At 40.6% G+C, this 23,654-nt stretch overlaps 3 protein-coding genes and 1 long non-coding RNA gene across 4 annotated transcripts; 2 read left to right on the top strand and 2 right to left on the bottom strand.

Moving 5' to 3' along the window:
• Nucleotides 1-2,558: 2,558 nt before the first annotated feature.
• gmfg (glia maturation factor, gamma) lies at nt 2,559-5,301 on the top strand (the record flags this gene model as incomplete). Its single annotated transcript, XM_080845169.1, has 7 exons — nt 2,559-2,628; nt 3,109-3,205; nt 3,447-3,496; nt 3,899-3,948; nt 4,219-4,304; nt 4,492-4,565; nt 5,230-5,301. Exons 1-7 carry the CDS (start codon nt 2,626-2,628, stop codon nt 5,299-5,301), a joined length of 432 nt encoding a protein of 143 aa, XP_080701295.1. The 5' UTR covers nt 2,559-2,625.
• Nucleotides 5,302-5,542: 241 nt separating this feature from the next.
• Nucleotides 5,543-11,325, bottom strand: paf1 (PAF1 homolog, Paf1/RNA polymerase II complex component). Its single transcript, XM_080845163.1, has 14 exons — nt 11,149-11,325; nt 10,765-10,794; nt 10,556-10,648; nt 10,310-10,431; nt 10,146-10,212; nt 9,940-10,041; nt 9,745-9,850; nt 9,529-9,597; nt 9,247-9,350; nt 8,402-8,518; nt 7,978-8,106; nt 7,453-7,558; nt 6,975-7,047; nt 5,543-6,723 (listed from the first exon to the last, which is right to left on the bottom strand). Exons 1-14 carry the CDS (start codon nt 11,193-11,195, stop codon nt 6,314-6,316), a joined length of 1,575 nt encoding a protein of 524 aa, XP_080701289.1. The 5' UTR covers nt 11,196-11,325; the 3' UTR covers nt 5,543-6,313.
• A 213-nt stretch (nt 11,326-11,538) lies between these two features.
• Nucleotides 11,539-13,418, bottom strand: LOC308370521. The gene is made up of 4 exons (XR_013968780.1): nt 13,143-13,418; nt 12,648-12,795; nt 12,353-12,397; nt 11,539-12,166 (listed from the first exon to the last, which is right to left on the bottom strand). It is a non-coding gene; the product is annotated as an uncharacterized lncRNA (long non-coding RNA).
• Nucleotides 13,419-18,388: 4,970 nt separating this feature from the next.
• On the top strand, nt 18,389-22,681 carry rps3 (ribosomal protein S3). The gene is made up of 7 exons (XM_080845170.1): nt 18,389-18,440; nt 19,685-19,815; nt 20,455-20,548; nt 20,920-21,014; nt 21,365-21,552; nt 22,032-22,237; nt 22,613-22,681. The coding sequence occupies exons 1-6, from the start codon at nt 18,411-18,413 to the stop codon at nt 22,232-22,234; spliced, it is 741 nt and encodes a 246-aa protein (XP_080701296.1). The 5' UTR covers nt 18,389-18,410; the 3' UTR covers nt 22,235-22,237; nt 22,613-22,681.
• Nucleotides 22,682-23,654: the final 973 nt, after the last annotated feature.

Below are 23,654 nucleotides of genomic sequence, written 5' to 3'. Positions count from 1 at the left end.
GCTCAGCTGTTTTTGCATGTGTGTCCAACAGTGTCATCGGCATACATTTCCAAATGGCAGTGGCAAGGATAGTGACTAATTGATCAAATTTGTTATGCAAGATTCTTTCCAAATATCTGGAGCTCTAGCGTGCATGTGGGAGATGGCTGGTCTCAGTGTCTAAGTGTGTCTCAGAGGTGTGAGGTAAGGACAGATGAGCTCAAGCACCAAGGCGGTATTTTGCTCACCAATGCTGGTCCACACATAATCTCATTACATTGCACGTATGCTGGTTCAGTTAACATGGAACATGGAAAACAGGGAAAATTGTATTTCATTTTTTGAATATAAAATAGGGGGATATCTTATTGAATGATTCACAAAAGGATCTCTATGACTGATAACTGAATGTATGACTGATAACTGAATATGTGCCAATCGCCACAGGTTTGTCCGGTTAGAACAAGAATGTCAAAGTTCCAATGATGACGGAGTATTTATTGCACACGCACACGGCCGGATTAACCATATGGGCAACTGGGCAACTGCCCAGGGTGCCCAAGACGCCAGGGGCCCCAAGCAACCGGTGTAAAAAAAAAATATATATATATATATATAAAAAAAAAAATTCTAATATATAGTAATGATAATAATAATAATAATAAAACATGTAATTGCAATTATACAGTACATATATTTGGGACAACAGTGACCAAAAAAACTTGCTTTCCTTAACGTCCCACTATGTGTCTCAGTTTGTCTGTGGTGCCTCCTGCGTTGTGTCTGTGCAAGCAGGGCACCCAAGTATAACATAAGTTCACATTAAACATAATTTACAGCATATGCTGTAAGCTGTGATGTAAGCGAGAAAATGCAATAAAGTACTATATGTATAAAAAAACAATCAAGTAAAATACAGATACTGAGAAATAATACTTGAGTAAAGTAGGAAAGTATTTTTCTACTCAAGGACTGAAACACCCCTGTGGATAGGTATGGTTTGTGTTCTGCGGAGTGGGGGTAGGTGGGCACCAGAGTCACTGTTGCCCATGGGCACCATGTAGTCTTAATACGGGCCTGCACACACACACACACACTCAAGCCTTGAATGGAGAGATGGACACACATGAATGACTGATAATGATGAACCGTGAAATGAACAGTGACACAATGATCCGTGGTTTGTACAGAAATGATAAATAACAAGACATACAGGAATGAACAATTATGTATAACAAGAATACACTTTTTTATACACATGATGATTATGACAACTATGAATAAGTATGGCTCCGTCCCGTTTACACCGTGAACATTCCACTCCTCCGTTTTCAACGGTAAATCTTTGGCTTAACAGTGAAACATGACAAGACAGTGAATAATTACCACACTACATGAACTAACATATATGTTCTACACTGATATGACACAGACTCGCGACGTTACATGTACAATAACGAAACACTCACTCATTCTCCTTCGAACTCCTTGACGCTCCTCTCCAGCTTCTGTTGACCCACGACTGGCCAGAGGTCGGTGGGATATTTAAAAGATGGGGAGCCTTGAAACTGGCTTGGGGTAGCCAACTGGTCAGTACATTTCCACTGTGCATGAGCCCCACGGAACCCCGGGATCAACTGATAGGGTGACCTCTATATGGGTGACCTCTCTATGGACCCCAGGTCCCGTGAGTGGCCTGCACAGTGGGGTGCACAGCTGGAGACCGCTGGTTGATAGCGGCAGCAAGACAAGTAGGCTATTTTCGATGCTTTCTACTCATATGTTTCACATTCGATAACACCTCAATGGGCACACCAACCCTGGATTTTTGGGGAATCTAAAATAAATAATGAAATACACAGATCCAGAAAACAGCGTCAATCCTATTGGCTTGTTGTCCGTTACGGCTATACGCGACTGGCCCCCGCGAGAAAAGAATACACTAGCTTAATTTGAGTGTCTTGAAAATACAATCACTGATGTATGGTAAACTGAACTGTCACATAATTTGTTTTGGAAAAAAGTATATTTTCCGCAGCATAGGTAGGCTTATGAGCTCTTCGACAGAGACATTGACTATGACATTGATATTGTTAATGATAATAGTCTATATCATTCTTTCCTAGATTATCAGATCACCTGACCATTAACACCATTCCATGAACATGGACACTGAGTTATAAGATATTAGATATAAGATATAAGATATAATAATATATAGATTAGATTCATCTTTAATCATTGTGCAGAGTACAGATAGAGCCGATGAAATACAGCATCTAAATGCAAGTACGAACCATAATATAAGTGATGCTATATCTTACATTATGTTAGACAGCGATGTCAGTGAAGAGTTACAATATATTAAATTTGTCATATACAGAAAAAAAGTGGACAGAGTTGTTATTATTATTATTATTATCATCACTGTTGTTGTTGTAGAGGTGGTGGTAGAAATGTGACATACAGTAGATAGAAAATACAAAAATGTAAAATCGCAGTAATTAATATCCCTCCCATTATGCAAATACCCAGTGTAGAACCTGAGGATGTCACTAGTTTTTGGTCACAAGTTGCAAGTGCAACAGGAAGAACAAACAGCTTCACAGCTCATAAAGCAGAAGGTTATAACTTCGAGTCAGAGAAATGGTAAGGATTCATTGCTTTTATTACAGTCAGAGTGTTTTCATGATTTCATATTACCTAGATTACATAAAATGTTATGTATGTTCTAAGAGTCCCATTTCTGTGTAATATCTTGGTGATATTCTCAACCGTTATGCAGATCCAGGAAGTAAAATTGCAACATGCAGCTGCATAGGCACTTCCTGCCTGCAACGTTCCACATAAACACCTAATTTTTGGTTTAAAATAGAAAAAAAGACAAACAAAATATAGCGCATAAGTAATATTCATGATATAGACACACTTACTCTATGATTGTCCCTGTTTTAAAGTCACTAGAATTGGCATGTTTTTAATAGTTTTATAGTTGTCATGTTCATGCAAAATAACATTTCTTCTGTTCAATGGGCAACTTTATTTGTTAAATTAATTATTTTTAGTTCAGGAATTAACCACAGTATTATGGCCAGCCCTGTCACCTGATGTTTTGGTTAAATCATTTAGGCAGACTCTCTAGTTGTGTGTGAAGTGGATGAAACCCTCAAAGAAAAACTGAAGAAGTTCCGTTTCCGAAAAGATACAAACAATGCAGCCATTTTAAGTAAGTGTCTGTTTCAGCAGATTACTGGCTGTTGCATAATTTTGTTACGGTTATCTGGCTTTGCCTTAACAGCATTTATTTATATGGGCATGATGTCTGCCAATGGTGGAAAAAAGGCAACCCACACTGTGTAGAGCACTGTGCCATACTTTTCAGCTAGGCAACTGAAGTTCAGTTCAGACTTACTGACTGTCACCTATAGTGACTACATTAATGACATGTTGTGTTTCCCTCTGTTCAGTGAAGATAGACATGCAGCAACAGCTGGTGGTGTTGGAGGAGGAGTATGAGGTAAGTTTGATCAGTCATGTCTTCTCGGGGCAGTACATGTGCTCATTTGACACTACAGTTTTTCTGTCATTTTCATTTTTTTGTGGGATTAAAATAAACGCAGTGTTTCTTGTCAGTGTTGATATTTGTATTCCATTCTATGACAGTTAAAGCTGTATTAAATGTCATAAATGACTTCAGATATGTCTAGTTTTGCCATCATACCCTACACCTTATTTCATATAATAATTGGATATGTGGAAATACATTGCGTAAACCCTCTTGACAGTTTGAACATTATAATTATAAGATGTTCCTTTGTGACATGTGGATGTCATACGGAAATCCTATTCATGCTGAGCGGAAGGGTACAGGTAATGAGCCACATGGCAACAACAACCACGACATTCTCTCTTATTTCAGGACATTTCCCTTGATGACTTGAGGAATGAGCTCCCAGAACGTCAGCCCAGATATCCTTCCCACAACCTGCTTATATAGATTTTTGTTAAATTTCTGCAATGGCTATGCTAAAAGATACATTTTCATGGTTCAAAGATCCATGTCACACCTGTCTCTATGTCGGCTAATGTCTAGGAAGTGTTTTAGTTGATCAGACAAAAGGATTGAAAGTAGTCATTGCAAAAACAAAAAGTGAGTTAAGGTCACTTTTCCTGGTGCATACTAGTTTGTGTTAAATCAGATGCAACTAGCAACAACAAAAACATTCCTTAACATGACAGAACATTCATTGTGTACAGCTACAAATATAATCATGAAGATGGGAGGGTGTCATACCCACTCTGCTTCATCTTTTCAAGTCCCGTAGGTGAGAAATGCTTACATGGACTGCCTTGACTGTCAAGCTGTTTGCATCAAACTATAAAGCAACTTAGTTTCTTTTTACAGTCCATGCTGATATCAAATGACCATGCACTCTGAACTATAAATACAATGTACTAGACTGTTAGGGTTAACACTTGCCCGTACACTTACACTACGCACAATATCTACAGGGTGCAAGCCTGAACAACAAATGATGTACGCAGGCAGCAAAAACCGCCTGGTTCAGATTGCAGAGCTCACCAAGGTAACAATTGATCACACTTTTCTTTTTTTTCTCTCCTATCTAATTGAAGAAGTGGAAGTGGTAATCTACTGAATATTCCGTAGTCTACCCACCGAGTCAGTGTTTAACTGAAGAGGAGTCAATGTCATGTGCAGAATTCTATCAAACCCCTAAACGTATCACCTGTCATTTGTTTCAGCTGTACCTGTTCATTTCCTCCATCAAATTTTTTTTTTTATCCTGTAAGCTATTTCAATCAATATTCATGCATTGATGATGTATTGATCAACTATTGGTTTCATGGAATTTGGACTTCATGGTTATTTAAACAGACAGAAACAAGTTTAGGAGATAACCCTGTGCATGTGACATTGGGACAAGCATGTGTTGTGTTAAGCTTCTCTTGGACATACACAAAGGGCTTAAAGTTGGTCACCATCCCCACAATCATAATCATATGTACAACAGTACAGTTAGTATACCTAATCTTCTCAAATTATGATTAAAAAAAAATCACAATTTAGTATTATCTGGATGCTACACAAATAAAGGTGACACATTCGCCTTTGGCTCCATTTCATATCCAAAAGTATGAATATCCCAAAAGACTTCAAGGACGTACCGTGACTTCTTTGGCATGAACTTTTCCTTATCTCTTTCTTCATTTCAACCTCCTCCTGCACAGGTGTTCGAGACTCGCAACGCAGACGACCTGACAGAGGAGTGGCTGAAAAGCAAACTGTCTTTCTTTCGTTGAAAGAAAAAACCCCTTTAAGCTTTTTGTACAGTATTGTCCTAAAAGGTTTCTTATGTTTGTTGTTGTACAGTGGATAGAAAACAAGTGATTATATCACCTAAGCTTAAACATACACAAACAAATAAGATAGGAAATATAGTCCAAGCTAAGTTGTATTTTAATAAAGCTTGACTGTGATTTATCATTTGGATATTACTTAACTAGTGGCTGTTGTAGTAATAATAAAACACAGACAATGATATTTAAAAAAAACATCAGTTTAATATTTATTTACATTGTCCATACACTGCAGAAGACTGTTTCAGCTTAACTACGACCAAAAAGAATATGCTAACAGTATAAGACAATGTGCCGCTCACATTCAAATCAGCTCCACAATTAATTGATTTCTAAGGTTCTCATAAACAAAAGAGAGAAAAACTTTACCCATCCAACCCAATGCCGGACAAGATAAGAAAGGTGGAAAAAAATAGAGAGAAAGACATTTAAAAAATGTCAAAAACAAAGACAGTGTGAATTGTAATGCAGGTGGAGACTGGCGGTTAATGTGTACTGAAGACTCACTCTAGCTGGCACAGTTAACCTGTCTGAGTTGAGTCTGCCCTCCCCACTCCCCTCACACACATCAGGAGCCAGACATCATGGCGGCCTTGAGAGGGAAAGCCTAGAGATGAACATGACTGGCGACATCAGTGTTGCCATGAAATACGCATGCTGAGAACCCCAGAGATGGGTACAGTGAGGGGATGCTGGATGAGGACTGATTCAGTCAGACATGATAGCTTTGCACCCTTAAACAAGAATGCCATTTGCTAATGGAAGTATGCATTTTTGTATATAAAGGCATGTTTGAGTGTGTATCCGATTGTATATAAGTGCATGTGTGTGAGTGTGTGTGTGTTTGCATATATGCGTGCATGTGTGTATGTGTGTGTAGATGAGTGCATGTGTACTAATGTGAGTAAGTGTGTGTGTGTATAAGTGTGTGGGGGTACAGCTGTGCTCTGCCATTTCATTCACTGTCGCTGGCGTCACTGGAGTCGGAACCTTGGTCGCTTCCACTCTGCTGGCCGGCCTCTGAGTGATCGCTGCTGCTGCGCACAGGTGACGCACTCCCACTCCTTCTCCCTCCACCATCCTCCTCCTCCTCTTCGCTGCCGCTGCTGCGACCCCCGCCCCTGCTGCCTCCCTTGGCCTCGCCATCGTCGTCGCTGTCGTCGTCACTCCCAAAGATCTCCTCCTCGTCGGCACGCGTCTCACGTGCCTGGCGCTCGTCGCCGCTCTCGCTGCCACTGCCGCTCGTCCGCCGCCGCCGCTCTGGTTTCTCAACCTCCACTTCTTCGTCCTCTTCCTCGGCCTCGGGGCGCTCCTCGTGCTCTGACTCGCTCTCAGAGTTCTCGCTCTCGCTGCCCTTTTCTTTGTCTAAGAGACAACCAAGGATAACACACACACACACTCTATTAGTTTGAATCATTAACACAGACGTCCTAACCTCATTTTAAGACAAGCCTCCTTAAGTCAAGGACAGGAAGTAAACACTGCACTTGTGAACTCGTCCCTCCTATAACAGCAGCTTCAATTTTAACTCCGGATGTCTGTGACTAACTAAGATTGATGACTGGTGTTAAAAACAGGAGAAAGTGGTGTAGTGACTGCAGATGCAGCAGCCTCACCAGACTCATGGACCTTGTCCATGTCCTCCTCATCCTCGGGCTCGTGATTCTCCAGCTGAGCTTTGCGGGCATCCTGTGGGACACATCATGCACACACATCTATCAGTTTCCTCAAACTAAAGCCAACACAGGCCAGCTCATGAATTATGGGCCCTTGGGGATTTGTGGAAACTAGTTTTATCATTCCTTCACCAATTTCTTCTGGATATTAACACACAATAATGTTTATAATGATGTGGGAAGTCTGAATAAACGCAGGGCAAAACACACACTTAAAACGTGGAAGAATAACAAACCACCAGCTAGTCTTAATTTATCATGAAGCCTGTAACAGTGAAGGCGTCAGTTCACTTTGACTTAAAAAAGTGGCCAAACTAATTTCTATGTAACACAGCATAAAGTATGAGGGAATATTAAGAACTAATAGATTGTGTACTGTGGCAGGGACAAGTGTACAATATCCCAACTTAAATTTTACCTGTGCTTCCAGCTCCTTGTCGTTCATATCTCTGTGATTGCACACCAACATCGCATTGGTGGTGGACTGCGCTCCAGCCTTGGCTCTTCTCTTGCTGAGACGCACTCTGTGACCAAGAACATCAGACAGATCAGAATCTCACTGGGACCAAGAACATCAGACAGATCAGAATCTCACTGGGACCAAGAACATCAGACAGATCAGAATCTCACTGGGACCAAGAACATCAGACAGATCAGAATCTCACTGGGACCAAGAACATCAGACAGATCAGAATCGCACTGACACACATGCAGCCAGTTCTAGGGTCATATTTTGTTCTTATTTCCACAAAGGGATGAGATTAAGAAACAGATCATTAGAATTTCTTTAAGCCCAGACATCAACAAAATGATTGCTCTATGACAACAACGAAGGCTGATTATGTTAGCCTAGATTCATTAGCAATGATGCATTCATTGTTTTGTTGTCATTGCCCAGTTCTTCAGGAGGATGCATTGAAATGTAAATGCAATGGCTTCCCACCTGGTCTCCAGCTCGTTGTAGTAGACCCCATCTCCATCTCTGAAGATGAAGAAGTAGTTCTCCTCATAGCCCTTGCTGGCCTTGTTCTTCACGTTCCAGTTGTACTCTCTGGCAATCTTGTATTCATACCTAGGCAGGAATGAAAATAAGTCATTTTGAGAATTAAAGTGACTCATGGTAAACTTTTCCTTTGCACACAAAATGTCTGGAGACATCCTGAGTATAAACACAACATATCAGGTTATAACATTGTAATAAAGTCTGGCTGATGCAATTCCAACATGAAACCCAGGTAAATTTCGGGACATTTAGGTACAATATTATTATAATATTGGTATTACAAACGCCCAGTCTGTATTATGCATTACATATGTAATTGACATTTCCCATCCCACATGTTATTGTCAGCAATGTAATTTCTTACAATTCGTCTGGCATGTAGTCGATCTCCTCCTCGACATCTCTCTTGCGTTTGCGCATGGTTTCCTCGTTGGGCAAGAAGTACGCCACAAACTGGTTTCCTTCCTCGTCCATCATACCCCTGCAGAAAGACAACACCAACATTCAGCATGCGAGAGCACTTTGTGCACCAATCTTCAAAACTGTTCACCAGGACAGTCGCAGGGCTGTAAAAGTCCCAATTGGATGACCTACCTGCCTGCCGACCTATCTACCTTTGCACACTCGTTCACTTATTGCACCTGACTGGAGTCTTCCACAAGGCATATCACTTAAGCTTGCAAGCTAGTCATACAAGAATGGCAGAGAGAGTGCAGCCCAACTTCTTACAAATTTTAGATGGCTAGCTGCGCTCGCACCACAACTACATGGGATGATGTATTCAATAAACTGCTGTTAATATAGGGATGCAATCAATATGCAGGTTTATCTTATAACATGTCATAAAATACTGTAATGCCGTTTATATTCAGTGTGGTAAATTGTCGGGAAAATTGGTAGTTGAATATGTTAGTGAGAACAACAATTCACCTCACTACTCTCTCGTGAACTCAAGCAGTACCAGTGCGTGCTCATGCGTTTTGAAAGAAGGGTCTTAAGGAAGGGGCTGTTTATTTTCTGGTTGAATACTTTTAAAATCTATCTTTCTATTATTTGTTTCTCCAGAATCACCTGCCCTGTCTTAGAGAGTCTTACTAACTAGTCTCTGGAAAGAACCACTTACAAGATCCTGTCAAATGGGTGTAGAGATTAAAAATGTCAACTGACTTAGAGCTGAAGCAACATGAAGTCACTGTGTATCACTCTTACCTGATCATGGCCTGAGACATCACATCTACACCAGCAGGGGCAGACATGTCTTTGGGAGCAGGGTCCGAGTCAAAGATGACCTGGGCGCATGGGTTTATCCACATCTGGGGAAGAGAGCATGACAAGGAGAGGGCATGATGTTGCATGCATGACCACAGAAAATGTGTGTCACTGTGCCTTGTATTCACCCCCAGGGTTCCCTCACATTGACAACTTTTTAAAACTTTTTCAGGAGTCTTTAAGGACCCTTTTTGAAATACCGTGTCCCATGTGAGGCCATACCTTAAAGTCAGGGAAGACTGGCATAACCTCCACTGGAGTGACTCTGGGTTTGCTGTAGTGCGCTGTGACCTGCAAGGAGGACATGAGCCATCATTTTTTTTAATCTTGCAATAGTCACACTTTAAAGAAGCCTTATGGTAGGGCCATCTTTATGGTAAACCATTTATAAAACCTTTTGCGAACAACATGTGGAATATTAAGAGGACGTGTTCCTACAGTTTTCTGAGCATCTTCAAATGTCTTTTCAATCGCGGCAATCTGACTGTCTCTGTCTTTGTAGATCTCTTCCTCTGTGAACTGCTGCTTGACAGAAACACCAATCCTGCAAAAGAAAGTTCATTCAAAGTTTCCCTTTGTGTAAATGACCTGTGTGTCAATGTGTGTAGCCATTAGCAGATAATAAGGACTTACTTGACTTCCACTTTCTCATTGGAAACACCATATCTGTTGAACTCTGTGGAGATGTACTCGGTCTTTCTCATCCAGGGTACCACTTTGGCATGCTGCTGAGATCTGAATAAACAGCAATGAAATAAACAATCGAGTCAGAACACCATGTGGTCTATGACATTATGGACATGAAAAATCATTACCTATTAATTTCAACCCTTTCTCACCTTTTGGAACTTGTAGGAGCCGTGATGTCCTCTTCTAGAAGTTTCTCATCCGCTGGATCAAGTAGAACTACACAAAATGTAATCAATAAAAACGAATTAATTATTTGTTATAAAATATGTTTTCTGTAGTAGACCTGGGATTCATTTGTGTTGCATCGACTTACTGTTAGGATCTACACGATAGGTGTCTGGGTTAATGAGGTCAATTGTAACGCCCAGGTCAGGTTCAGTCAAAAGATCATGCTTGTGTTGTTTCTCTAGCGAAGTTGCTTTGTATTGCACAAACCTTTCGACAAAACATGACAGGAAGTACAGTCAAATATCTGGAGTGATGTAACATTTTCACTTTATATGTTGTGGATGCAAAGCTTTACAAAACCAATGTACACCTATAAGTGTACACAGCATACCTGTGCTGATCAAATGGGTAGGTGATGAACTTTGGGTCAAAGGGTATGTCAGGGAGGCTGTTGCAGTACTTCACTCGACACACAACACCAGACCTGACAAGAATTCAGAAATCTCAAGAAATTATTACCGTCAACAGATGAGATGGAAAAACTCATTTTTACACTACATAGCTGATGGGTTAACTTTGACTGAAATACACTTAACATACCTCTCAGGGACGGTTCTGTGCGAAGAGGTCCTAAATGAGACGAAAATGCGCAGATGAAAAACATTGATCTTCACAATATTACGACAAATCCTCATTGCACTGTAATGATATGTCAAAGAAGCACCTCGCCTGTTTGCTAACCAAGTTGGTTTGTGAAAACATTGCCTTTGCTAACGCATGCTCCATTGTCGAGTAACGTCATTGTTTTCATTTTTACACATGGCCATTTAAACGACATGATAAACTATAAAAGGTAGTTACGTAACTAGCTCGGTGGTTTCGAATCTAATGCTTGAGCAAAGAGAGAATAACCGGATAGATAGTAGGCTGGATTGGTAGCACAGACGCTAGTCCCCGAGCTAGCTCGCTAGCAAAGTAAGTTACCTGTGCCCGTCTTCACGTTGAGATTGTGTTTGGATCGTTGGAGCCATCTTCGAGAAAATTGATGGATCTGAGAATTGATCCTGGCTCTGGCCCAAACAATGGCAAGACTATGAATAACAACGTTTAAGTTCACAAGAATGCTACACCGTTATTCTACCTCCCTCCATTTACTACGACAACTCGTTGACTTCTTGTTTTGTTTCCGTAAAATTGTACCATACTTTATTTATGGCGCCACCTACTGTTGTGGAAGCGCGGGCCTTATGACTTCAGTGAACTGTTTTACAAAACTGTTTGTATTATTAAAAAGCAGCTGGTAGGTTTGTGGCCACAGGTCTCACTGATCACAAATGGAATCGGAGAACAGCATGAGAAAAAAGATGGACCATCACCCAAGCAAATGTCAACTTTATTGCTTAAAAGCAAAACAGCGTTGAGTGCAAGTAAAATACAAATTAACAGTCTTTACAAGGTAAAAATTCTCTGAAAATTCAACGAAATGTACCAAAATCATAAACAGAACCACTGAAACATTCTGAGGTTTGCCTCACTAAATTCAGCTTGATGCTGTTGACATCATGTCTCACAAAGTATAGAGATGATTCTGTTTGTTTTCACATTCAAATCAAAACATCTGTATATACACAGGTATATATAATGAGACTGTATATACCCTGACCATATTGGAAAAGGGCAGAGAACATAGGCTGGTTAATGTAGTGTAGCGGGAAGAGCTTCCAGGAGGACAGTCTGTATTTATGTTTAACCTTTTCTGCTTTCCATCAAACACACAGGCGTGACCACAGCAGTCATTAATCTAACCAGAACGTCCGTCCTCTGGTCCTGTTTATCTCCGAGGGTGTTTCAGGCAGGTCCATGAAGATGGACTCAGAAATGGAATACCTTAAAAGATGGTTTGAAAGAAATATGAAAGACCCCATTCTTCTAGGTTGTTCGAAACGTGCAACATTTTCTTGCACATTTGGATCATGTCTGCATCTCCCCAGAACGGTCCACTCTGCAAAAATAAAAGATATCAATGTCAGGATTTGGATGATTTAAAGTGGGACTAAATATATAGTGACAGAAAACAATGAACTAAAGATAACACTTATACAAGAATGTTTTGTTATTGTGACCAATGATACCTTTCCCATAGCCAATAGAAACGGAATAATCGTACCTATCTATACAGATCACTTACCTGGTTAACATGTAGAGCATTTGTCCAGGGTCATCGGCAAACACCCTGCAGGAAATCAAAGCAAAGATTTCCACTCAGCACATTTTAATAGTTCAGCAGCAGAACCACTTTACAAGAAATCAATCACTATAGCCTACTGTTTAATTTAAAGGGGGTGCATGAATGTCCCTGTGTCACTCATTTCCGCAGAGCACAAATAACAGGATCAAAGTAATCCTTCCTCTTTCTTAAAGAATGTGTTACTAATTAAATCTATATTTATAAATAATAAAATCAATTATAAAACAGCACTCACCCATCTCCCCAGTGATAGAAGGCCCTATCCTGGTAGAAGAAACATAGGAAGAGCCACACGCTGATCGTCTCCATCCAAAAGATAACAAAAAGGAACCACACAGACGACAGAAGCAGCTCACACACCATCCTGACTGCTGGGCGAAATGCTGTAAAAAGACCAGCAGAAAGGATTCAAACATTAGGCTAGACAAAAGACATGAACTATATTCCTTCCACTATCGACAGAACTCACGTGTAACTTAAAGCTTGTTTAAATCTTGCGTGATTGAACGGATTTTCAGGGTATGATTTAACATTTATTTATTTTTTACATTTTGCGACCTTCTGCGTATCACCTTTTTCTCCACTATGTAACACTATGCAAGCTAAACCTGCATTATGTCATGGAAAACTGGACAAATTCGCTTATGTTATGCACTATCCTTGTCGCACTCGCATCCCATTAGTATTGTGCTAATATAAGAGCTCCTGGCTATTTAACATCATTACTCACCTTTTTTTTTCCCCTCTTGGGCAAAACTTTTTAGGTAGACGTCTAGGTCAGCCAGCCAACTATCTCAAACATTTGTTAGATGTTAGTTCAATTTGCAAACATTAGCTAACGTTAGCTATAGCTTTCAGCAGCCAATCTTTCAACCAAGGCGATATCTACTTTTGTAGTATTAGTACCTAACGTATTTTCACTAGATAACTACATATATTGAAATGTGGCAACAATATATTTAAGTTCACGTTCTTCTATGAACCATTTCACATGACTAAACTCAGATTTCTGGAGGTACACAAAACAAACTGTGTTGCGCAGCGTGTAAACAGCGACAATAACGAAGATTTCAATATGGCCGCCATTCGTATTTTTTTCAAATAAAAGTCTCAAATGATTTATTTGTTTCTAAATTATACAACAACACATTTAGATACAATTCTCAATTTAAAAAATAGATTGTGCTACCAATGGAACAACGAACGTAAAGGTGGGAAATACAAGCCAAACTGGGAAGAAGCTTGAAATGTCTTTTTTAAATACAAAAAGCCTATAATGTTGGTAAGCTGAAAAAAGTATTTTGTTTCTCCAGAGACTGATAGTTGGAAGGTAGGCAAAACAATCCATAGAATTGGCCTACAATAATGGCTAATTGATGAACTTGTGTGGCTGAGAAAACAACAAATTGTGCATCCTTGATTTCTGGGTTAAATTAAATCCTTATAACAAGGAAATATTGTCTTTTGTGTTTGTCATTGCCTTTGCTATTATTGCCAAACAAAAAAAAGCCATGTGAATCTTTCTGTGTCCCCTTGTCGATCATGTCTTTTATCATTAACCTCGTCTTCAGGATTGTCCTGTCCAACACTGTACCTTGATGTGGTGGTCAACTAAACAGGCCTTGCTTCCTCAACAAAGTTATCTGGGCTATTTCTGTCTCTGTATCTTTCAGCATTACTTTTTTGTCTTTTTACATATGAATAGCATTACATGTAATGTAGACAAATAGGCAGACACTGGCACTTTCCCTGTCTTGCTTTCTGATATGAAGTGCAAAAAAAATACAATTTGTAACTCTGTAACTGTGCGGTAACTTGTGTAAAGTCCTTTAAGAAAATAGTGTTTACATATATTGTGAGCTGAATTGCCTTTGTGGGTACCAGGCTGTGGGGTATAGACCCTTTTATGACCTACGTCATAAACGTTAAGAGCACACATTCTGGAGGCAAAAAAGCGGCAATTTTAGCCATAGTTAGTGACAGTGCAAGAGGATTTTGGAGAGATAAAGCTAAGGATTTCTTCGCAGGTATGAACTTAAGCCATTTCTTTTGCCCCCAGAATGCGTGCGCAACCTAGAATGCTGAGCATTGTTTACCAACGGCGAAAGGGTCTATAGGAGTCCATCCTAACCTGCTCCATCACCGTCTGGAATGCTGCCATCAATGCCAAAGACAAGAGCCGACTGCAGCGTAAAATTTGTTCTACTGAGAAGGTAATTGGCTGCAATTTGCCATCACTCCAGGACCTGCACAACTCCAGGGCCCTGATGTGAGCAGGGAAGACTATGGCTGACCCCTCCTGGTCAGGTGTTTTTGAAAAACTCCCCTCTGAGAATGCAGTCATAAGAACATTATTTTCAAGACAGAAGTCAGTCCTATCAACAGATGTCAATGTTAACAGACTCCTGTTTCATCCCAGGGACAGCTATTCAGTGCGTCATATTGACTGTCGTACATTTCCAAGATTCTCCTTCTCCTATAATTATTGAGTATTCATTCTGTATGTGTCTGTGTTTATGCTTCTTGTTTCATCTTGTCCCCATTTGTACATTTAACCTTTTTGATGCCACATAATCAATCCTTGTTTGTGGAACCTACTTGGTAATAATCCTGATCCTGATTCTGAATCACTTTTGTACCAGGGCATGTCAAGCCCCAGCTGAGTCACATTCTGTAGGCTTACAGTCTTCGCATGTGCTGTACTGATACACAATGCCCACCCTATGTCTTCCTAAGTGATTTGGAGTCAGAGGTTACAAAGTCAAAGAGTAATTGTCATGATTGCTTCTCTTGCTCCACTTGTGGAGCTGTATCCTGAAAAAAATGAATGTTTTATTTAAGATTTTTTTTTTCATTTGTTCAGCAGCCACTGCTGTTGTAAAAGTGTGTTAACAATTTGTATTGCATAATCCATATACATTTTAAATAAGTCACATAAATAGGGGAGTTCAACTCACAACTCTGTCCTGCCTATTCATATTAAAGACAGTCTATAGGCTCATTGTATTCAGTAATATATAGGATGTTATATGACTCAAAAGCAGCATTATTCTTTTATCAGCTATGAGGCCCTTGGTGTGAAATGCAACTTTCTGGATGTGGTTATGTGTTATTGATTTAATGGAGGAATGATGATTAGACAACCAAAAACTAAATGTTGTGTAGCCTACCTAATAGGCTACCATCTTATTCCATGGTTATTTGCAAGATGGGTTTGCTAATATGACAAAATTCGCAGTTGCCAAAAGCAGTGTGTTTATCAAACATTTGTAAAAACCGGATTTTCAAACTAAATTTGGAACTGACTTTTATTTTGACGCTTTTCGCCGCCAAATTGCCTCATATTGTTGCTTATTGTCGCTAGCTCCACGGCATCTTCCTCTACCGGATGGTGGTAGTCCCGCACATCGCGCATGCTCAAACACAAACGGTTTACGACAGAAGGCTCATCATGAACATTGGGCTTGTTTTAACGCATAATGTGGGTTACGTTATACGTTATATTGAATAATGTAATGTTGTAAACGGTTTACATCATAAGGCTCAACGTCAACATATAAGGGTTGTCTTCACGCATAATGTGGGTATATTTAATGTAATATTAAATTATGTTGTAAACGGTTTACAGCGTAAGGCTCAAAGTCAACATATTGGGGTTGTCTTCACGCATTATGTGGGTATATTTAATGTTATATTTAATTATGCAGTCGACAGTGTCGCAAAGTCGGGTAACGATTGTGTAGGTATCATACCCAACCCATAGACATATATATACAGTATGTCTATGATCATACCTACTGGGCCGCAAGGCTATCATGGGTAATTACCTCAGGCAGGGGTTGCGATCAGATAGTCCACTCTATCGTCTTTTCCTAACCACTTTTCCTTGAACCTTGATGGAAAACTTCATAAGGTCAATGAAAGATGTGTAAAAAGAATTCATAAGGACCTATAGAAAAGACAACCAGTGTCCGACTGCACTTACACTAGGCTCCTAATATTGCAAAGGGCGGGATGTGGATTATGTTGATCGGTTATTGATTGGGTTGTTGTTGCTGCTACAGGGAATTTTCATAAAGGAGGTCTACAGTGCTAAAGGAGCTATGAAAGGAAGCATTTATGCACCTTTCCTTTCGACCAGTTCTAATCATGGCTGCCACTTAAAGTAACACTATGCAACAATTTGACACTTTTTGAGGTATGGTTTATAGGTCTTTTGGTATTAAATTCATTTTGAAAGAATGTGGTCATGTGAAGAACAGATAAACACCTTTGTCTTTCCCACTAGCGATCCAGGATTTACCCTATGAAGTTCTGTGTTCCGGGCTGGAACAACCTGCAAAGCAGGAAAAAAAGCTTTCACAGCAAGTCATTGCAAGGCTACTACCAAAAGACGCCAGTTAGTGTGTTGGCAAGCTTCTATCAGCAAAAAAGTCTATCCAAACGGAGCCAAGGTCTGAAGATAATAGGGTGTGTCTATGGGGGGGCTGGGTTGGGCACTGCCCATGAGGAATCATCTGGGAAAAAAATCACTGTACCTTTTTGTTAGTATTCATAGTTTTCTGTCATTTTGTCAATTGGCCATCAAAAAATGCTCTGCTTTTCTATTGGCCATTTTGAAGGTGTGGGTGTGCTAGATCAGTGCTTCTCCTTAACATTATCGCCAGACAAGTAAACTACAAAACCTGTCTGTAGCTGTAGCTTTCAGCAATCCAACTTAAAATTAAAGTCGTTAGAAGTTATATTAGAAGTCTTGTATAATTTGAGTTGCATATTTTAAAGTTACTGTTGTGTCCAAAATACCACTCGTCTCAAGCTTATAAATAATAGGAGGCTGGATTTGTAGATCTGAAGTTTATTGGTTCCCGTCCAGCAATGGAGGTGGTTCATGAAGTATCTCGGTGTGTGTGTGCTGATTAAGCTGTTTTAAAGACCCCTACTCCTCCTATAATTTTGTGTGTGTGTGACAGTGGCAGTGGCAGTGGCTGCCCTGGCCAATCAGACTTAGTTGTCCATGTTTACAGATAAAAAACGCTACATTACCAGGATTTATTTAGCTCGCTAGGTAAACCTTCCAGCATGCTGCCTCCATTGTCGAGCCCAGCACATCTACCAACACCAAATAAGCATACTTCCAACCTCCGCAAAACAGCTCTGCTGTGTCCAGTCCTGACAGCCCATCCCATCCCATCCCAGCCAATCCCAAACCAATTCCCATTCCAGTTATCAAGAACCCATTTTTACAAAATGGGAGAAGGTTTAGTGCAAGTTATCCGATCATTGAATTAACATCATCTTAGATTAAGTATTCAGCAATTAGCCAGTGTGAATGAAAGGCGAGGTCTGGGATTTTACTTCCATACACTTTTCCTGATATTCGAAGAATTGCTCCTCACAGTCCTGTTGAGTCCTCTATTCAGTGTTAGGGGTTGAAAAGTCTAAATATAAATTTGAGACTTTAATTTTTTGCTTTTTCACAGGGTAATGGCCCCGGACCCCCCTACAAAAATTAGATGCTGTAAATGTATTTATTTTGACCCCGCCCTCCCCTTAAAATGAAACTAAGTCTTTACATACCTAGTTGGGAAAAAGCAACATTACTTATGGAGGGTGTAAAGAAGCTCAAAATGTCTGCACGAGCGCACTCTCATGCACTTAACGATTTTGAAAATAGCCTACATCCAACTTGCCAAAAGCTTTTACTCACAGACGTTTATTTATACCTACACTTAGACACAGATAAACTTTGAAATTAATATAAGGTACTCCAGTTTAATGTTTTCTTATTGACCGTTTAATTGTCACGATAGTCGATACTCTGCCCCTATGGTAGTTACTAAAACACCAAAGGTTTGAATCGTAGTAGGGTTATGAATATCAGTGAAACTACAATTACCACATACCCATCACGCTTTCCGGAAGAAAATCAGCTAGGGTTTGTATAAGTTTACTTCCGTCTCAAAATGCGTTCCTTTTCCTGTCTACGGCCCCCAGCAAGATGGCGGTGCAAATATCCAAGAAGAGAAAGGTGAGTCCAACATAATCTATTTTTGTGGTAAGACGCGAAGGTTTTCTTTAAATACAGACATTGTAATGTTCGTTGTCACTTAACCGATGCTTATTCATTTTCGCATGTGTGTCTGCTCAAACTACAAGTGAGGATTATTTTGGATTTAGTCAGCGCTTCATCTCAACGCAAACATGGCTGGATCCTAGTTCCAGCTAGCTACGTGTAGGTAGTAGCTTCACGTTACGTTGCAGTCCCTATATTCTTTTATTTTAGTGTTTACATATAATGTTTAAAGTGGTCTATGGCCCGGCCGTGGATCTCAAACGTAATCTCTCTTATAGCCAATTAAGCGTTCACATGCTCTTTTGGACGAATTTCGCAGCTGATTTCATTTGCCAGCTAGTGTGCTAGGATGTAATTACACTATGCCCTATAGTATAGTAGTTATACAATATCCCTGAGGCTGACTATTTATTACATTTGTCACAAGTCTTAATTCAATACTAGTGCTTTTCTAATCGGGGTGTTTTAATGAGGAGTAGAAGTCATTTATTTTCTTCGTAGCTAACATTTAGCTAAATGCTCTGCCAGGTAGAACAGTGTGGCTGGCGCTAGTTAAAATTAGCATGTCTGCTAATCCATGATTGACAGTGTAGCGAAGCGACTATAGTACGCCATTAAGATCTTTATTTTTAATTAATTTGGAAACTTTGCACCTGCGATCAAATACCATCACCTTATGTCTTAGGGCACAATGTTGTGCTTGGTACTTGTTAGGAATAAAGTTATCTGACCCAGTGTGATTTTTAAGAGAATGCAGGGCAGATATTCAATTTTAAGTAATTCCCTTCGGTGAAGATACGATGACGAGTCGGAAATGGACTCTCCCTCTACTGTGGTGGCTGGCTTAGGGTCACGTTCTGTGCCTCTGAGTCTAGTTCACAGTGGAAAGGTGTTCTGCTCATTTGAAGACATCGAGGCATTTGTCTGAGAAGGGTCTTGTACTTAATATTTTGAAGGATTTACTTAAAATTGCATGTTTACCTTCACTCTGTGCTGCAGGATGTTCACGTCACATTGTTGCTCCTATCCAGTCGTATTCTATTGGTACCCTGACACTGGGGCACATACACAATGCCTTTGGCATGCAGGCCTGCTCATTCATTTTGGAACTTTGCCTATGTGATCGAATACTCATCCCTGTTCTAGCTAAGCACACCAATTAGGAGATCTGAATTTTTCTGATTATGGTATGTTCACAGTTTGTATCAGACGGCATCTTCAAAGCCGAACTGAACGAGTTCCTGACTCGTGAGCTCGCTGAGGATGGCTACTCTGGAGTGGAGGTCCGCGTCACTCCTACTAGGACAGAGATCATCATTCTCGCCACCAGGTAACTGAATTTATTCTAGTCATACCCTGACACTGTAGTACATGCACAATGCGTTTGGCCAGTAAGCCTGCTCATTGTTGTATTAGGGGAAGTCAGACAACTTTTTCAAGGTATTCATGTTTGCTTTATTTCATTTTGAAACTTGCATATGCAATCAAATACCATCCCCTTCTATCTTAGGACACAATGTTGTGCTTGTTAGGAATAAACGGGTATCTGACCAACTGTGTTTAAGAGGCTGCAGGGCAGAAGTTCAATGTAAAGTAATTTCCTTCGGTGAAGATACGATGACGAGTCGGAAATGGACTCCCTCTCTACTGTGGTGTCTGGCTTAGGGTCACGTTCTGTGCCTCTGAGTCTAGTTCACAGTGGAAAGGTGTTCTGCTCATTTGAAGACATCGAGGCATTTGTCTGAGAAGGGTCTTGTACTTAATATTTTGAAGGATTGACTTAAAATTGTATGGTTTCCTTCACTCTGTGCTGCAGCATGTTCACTTCACATTGTTGCACCTATCCAGTTGTATTTTAGTGGTACCCTGATACTGGGGCACATACACAATGCCTTTGGCAGGCAGGGCTGCTCATTCATTTTGGAACTTTGCATGTGTGATTTAAATACTCATCCCTGTTCTATCTTAGGACACAGAACGTACTGGGAGAGAAAGGCCGTCGTATTCGGGAACTGACCGCCGTTGTCCAGAAGAGGTTCGGCTTCCCAGAAGGTAGTGTGGAGGTGAGGAACCTATGGCCTTCACGTTGACCTTTACTCATTTGGCACACATCATATTTCATTTCAAGCACAACATAAGGTGCGTAAGAAATGTGCAAAGTGAAGTCATTCCCTTCAGTGAAGATACGATGACGAGTCGGAAATAGCTCCCTCTCTACTGTGGTGTCTGGCTTAGGGTCACGTTCTGTGCCTCTGAGTCTAGTTCACAGTGGAAAGGTGTTCTGCTCATTTGAAGACATCGAGGCATTTGTCTGAGAAGAGTCTTGTACTTAATATTTTTAAGGATTGAATTGAAGTTTCATGTTAAGCTTCTTTCTGATTTAGACTGGACAGAATCATGCAAGTTATTCAAACATTACTTTTCTCCTCTCCAGCTTTATGCTGAGAAAGTTGCCACCAGGGGCCTGTGCGCCATTGCTCAGGCTGAGTCTCTGCGTTACAAGCTGCTGGGAGGTCTGGCTGTCCGTAGGTAAGCACCCATTTAGATGTTTTTAGGATCTCGTTTTTTTTCAGGGCCTTTTTCCTGCATGTCACCACCCCAACTCCCCTTCAGTGATGATACGATGACGAGTCGGAAAAGGACTTGCTCTCTCTGTGGTGACTAGCTCAGGGTCACGTTCTGTGGCCCTGGGTTCAGTCTCACAAAGGAGGATGTCCCTTTCAGTTGAAGACATTGAGGCATTTGTCTGAGAAGGCCAGAAATCTCCTGATTATGAACTTTAGTGCCCTGTTTCCCACTTGTTAGGCTTATGTAGCTTTTAACATCAGGTGTGTTTGCTTTGCAGTCCCTTGTCACTTACTGTGTATCTCTGTTCTCAGGGCCTGCTATGGTGTCCTGCGCTTCATCATGGAGAGTGGAGCCAAGGGCTGTGAGGTGGTTGTCTCTGGCAAGCTTAGGGGCCAGAGGGCCAAGTCCATGAAGTTTGTGGACGGCCTGATGATCCACAGTGGAGACCCCGTCAACTACTACGTTGACACCGCTGTCCGCCACGTCCTGCTCAGGCAGGGTAAGTCTAAATAAACGAGATTCTTTTAGTTGTCACTTCCAAGCTGAACTTGTATCCGTCTTGGTTGGGTTTGCTGTGTCAATGGAGAAGCCTCTAAAGTTCTGAGAATTTCATGCAGTGTGGAAAAATGTTGCCACTGTTGACGGAAAACTAATGTGGTGCTTGTTGGAATAAACAGCTATCCAACCTAGTGTGTTGCAAGAGACTGCAGGGCAGAAATTCAATGTAATGTCATTCCCTTCAGTGAAGATACGATGACGAGTCGGAAATGGACTCCGTCTCTACTGTGGTGTCTGGCTTAGGGTCACGTTTTGTGCCTCTGAGTCTAATCCACAGTGGAAAGGTGTTCTGCTCAGTTGAAGACATCGAGGCATTTGTCTGAGAAGGAACTTGTATATTTAGAAGGATTGACTTGAAATGGCATGGTTAGCTTCACTGTGCTGCAGCGCATTCATGTCACATTTTTTTCACCCATCCAGGTGTGCTGGGTATCAAGGTCAAGATCATGCTGCCTTGGGATCCCAGTGGTAAGATTGGCCCCAAGAAGCCCCTGCCAGACCATGTCAGCATTGTGGAGCCCAAGGATGAGGTCCTCCCCACCACTCCTGTGTCCGAACAGAAGGGAGTTAAGCCTGACGCTCCAGTCATGCCACAGGGTAGTGCCCCTGTGCCCACTGTTTAAAGGGTAAGGAACTGTAATGGATGAAATTGGTTGGCAGGCCATGGTCTAGAATTAATGAACATTGTTAGTTTTTGTCTTCTGTTCCGATGCTTGTGAGGATGTTGAGCTGTGGTTAAATGTCTGCATGGGTGTCTCCTGTTGTGCAAGGCCTGGCACATTTATAAAGTGCAGATTGTTTTTGCCTTCAGTAATGTGTCTTTCGTAACAGAATGCCCTCTGTATCTATGGTGACTGGCTCTGGTACCCAACCCCCTGAGTGCTGTATGTAGAACAGAGGCTTAAGTTGATCTTCTGGCTGCGAATGGCTCATTGAACATCCTATGTGCAAAACGTGCAGCTGCATCCTGTCTACATTCATTCTATCTTCTGTCTTTGTAGGTCTTCATCAACAGATGGACAGAACACTGGTGGAATTTTCTGTACAAAAATAAAAAATATGAAATCCCATGTTTTTGTATTGCCCCTCTTTGTTCAAGGTTATCGACTTAATGAAGTTAAATACACCCAAATGCCAACTCTGGTGTTACAATTGACATGGATTATTTAAGGATGGGTTCAAAACCATCATTAACATTTTCTACAGTGCCTTTCCCTTTACCACCTCAGTCAACACCATAGCAAATGTTAAAATGTAAAGCATAGCTTAAGGGTCATTTAATGAGTGCATTTTAAGGAGTCATTTCACTATTCTTTAACACACGGCATCCCTTGGTTTAAAATAAGAAAGTAACTACCTCAAGATGAGGAAGATACATAAGTACGATTGTGCAGTGTGTGTGTATACATTGTCTAGGGTGTATACTTCTAATAGGCTAACTACATGTTAAGAGAAACAACTTTTGTAGTATATAAAATGGCATTTGATCATGTAGATGTAGAAATGCCATCTCTAAACATTTTTGAATTCCTTTACATTAACACATGAACTTATACAGGTGCATCTCAAAATGTAATATTTAATTTAAAAAGTCACACCTTTATATATTCTACAATCATTACACATGAGGTGGCATGTTTCAACCTTTTTTGTTTTAATCTTGAGTATGGCTTACATCTCATGGAAATCAAAAATATTAGAATAAAACAATATTACAAAAATCAACCTAAGAGCTCTAAACAGCTAATTAACACAACACAAAGTATGTTAATTTATACAGTCAATACTTGGTCGGGGCACCTTGTGTGCCAGGGAGACAATCAGCATGTGGCACTGCTGAGGTGTTATGGAAGTCCAGGTTGCTTTTATCGCAGCCTTCAGCTCGTCTGTATGGTTGGGTCTGGTGATTCTAATTTTCCTCTGGACAATACCTTATCCATGGGGTTCAGGTCAGGCCATTTGGAAGGCCAATCAAGCACAATAATACTATGGGCAGAAAATCAATTACCAGGTGTTTTAGCACTGTGCAGGTGCCAAGTCCTG

Source organism: Sprattus sprattus (genome assembly GCF_963457725.1).
Source record: "Sprattus sprattus genome assembly, chromosome: 9".
In the NCBI taxonomy this organism is placed as follows: domain Eukaryota; kingdom Metazoa; phylum Chordata; class Actinopteri; order Clupeiformes; family Clupeidae; genus Sprattus; species Sprattus sprattus.
The sequence above is the reverse complement of the archived record's forward strand: the minus strand, read 5'-3'. Positions and strand labels throughout refer to the sequence as shown.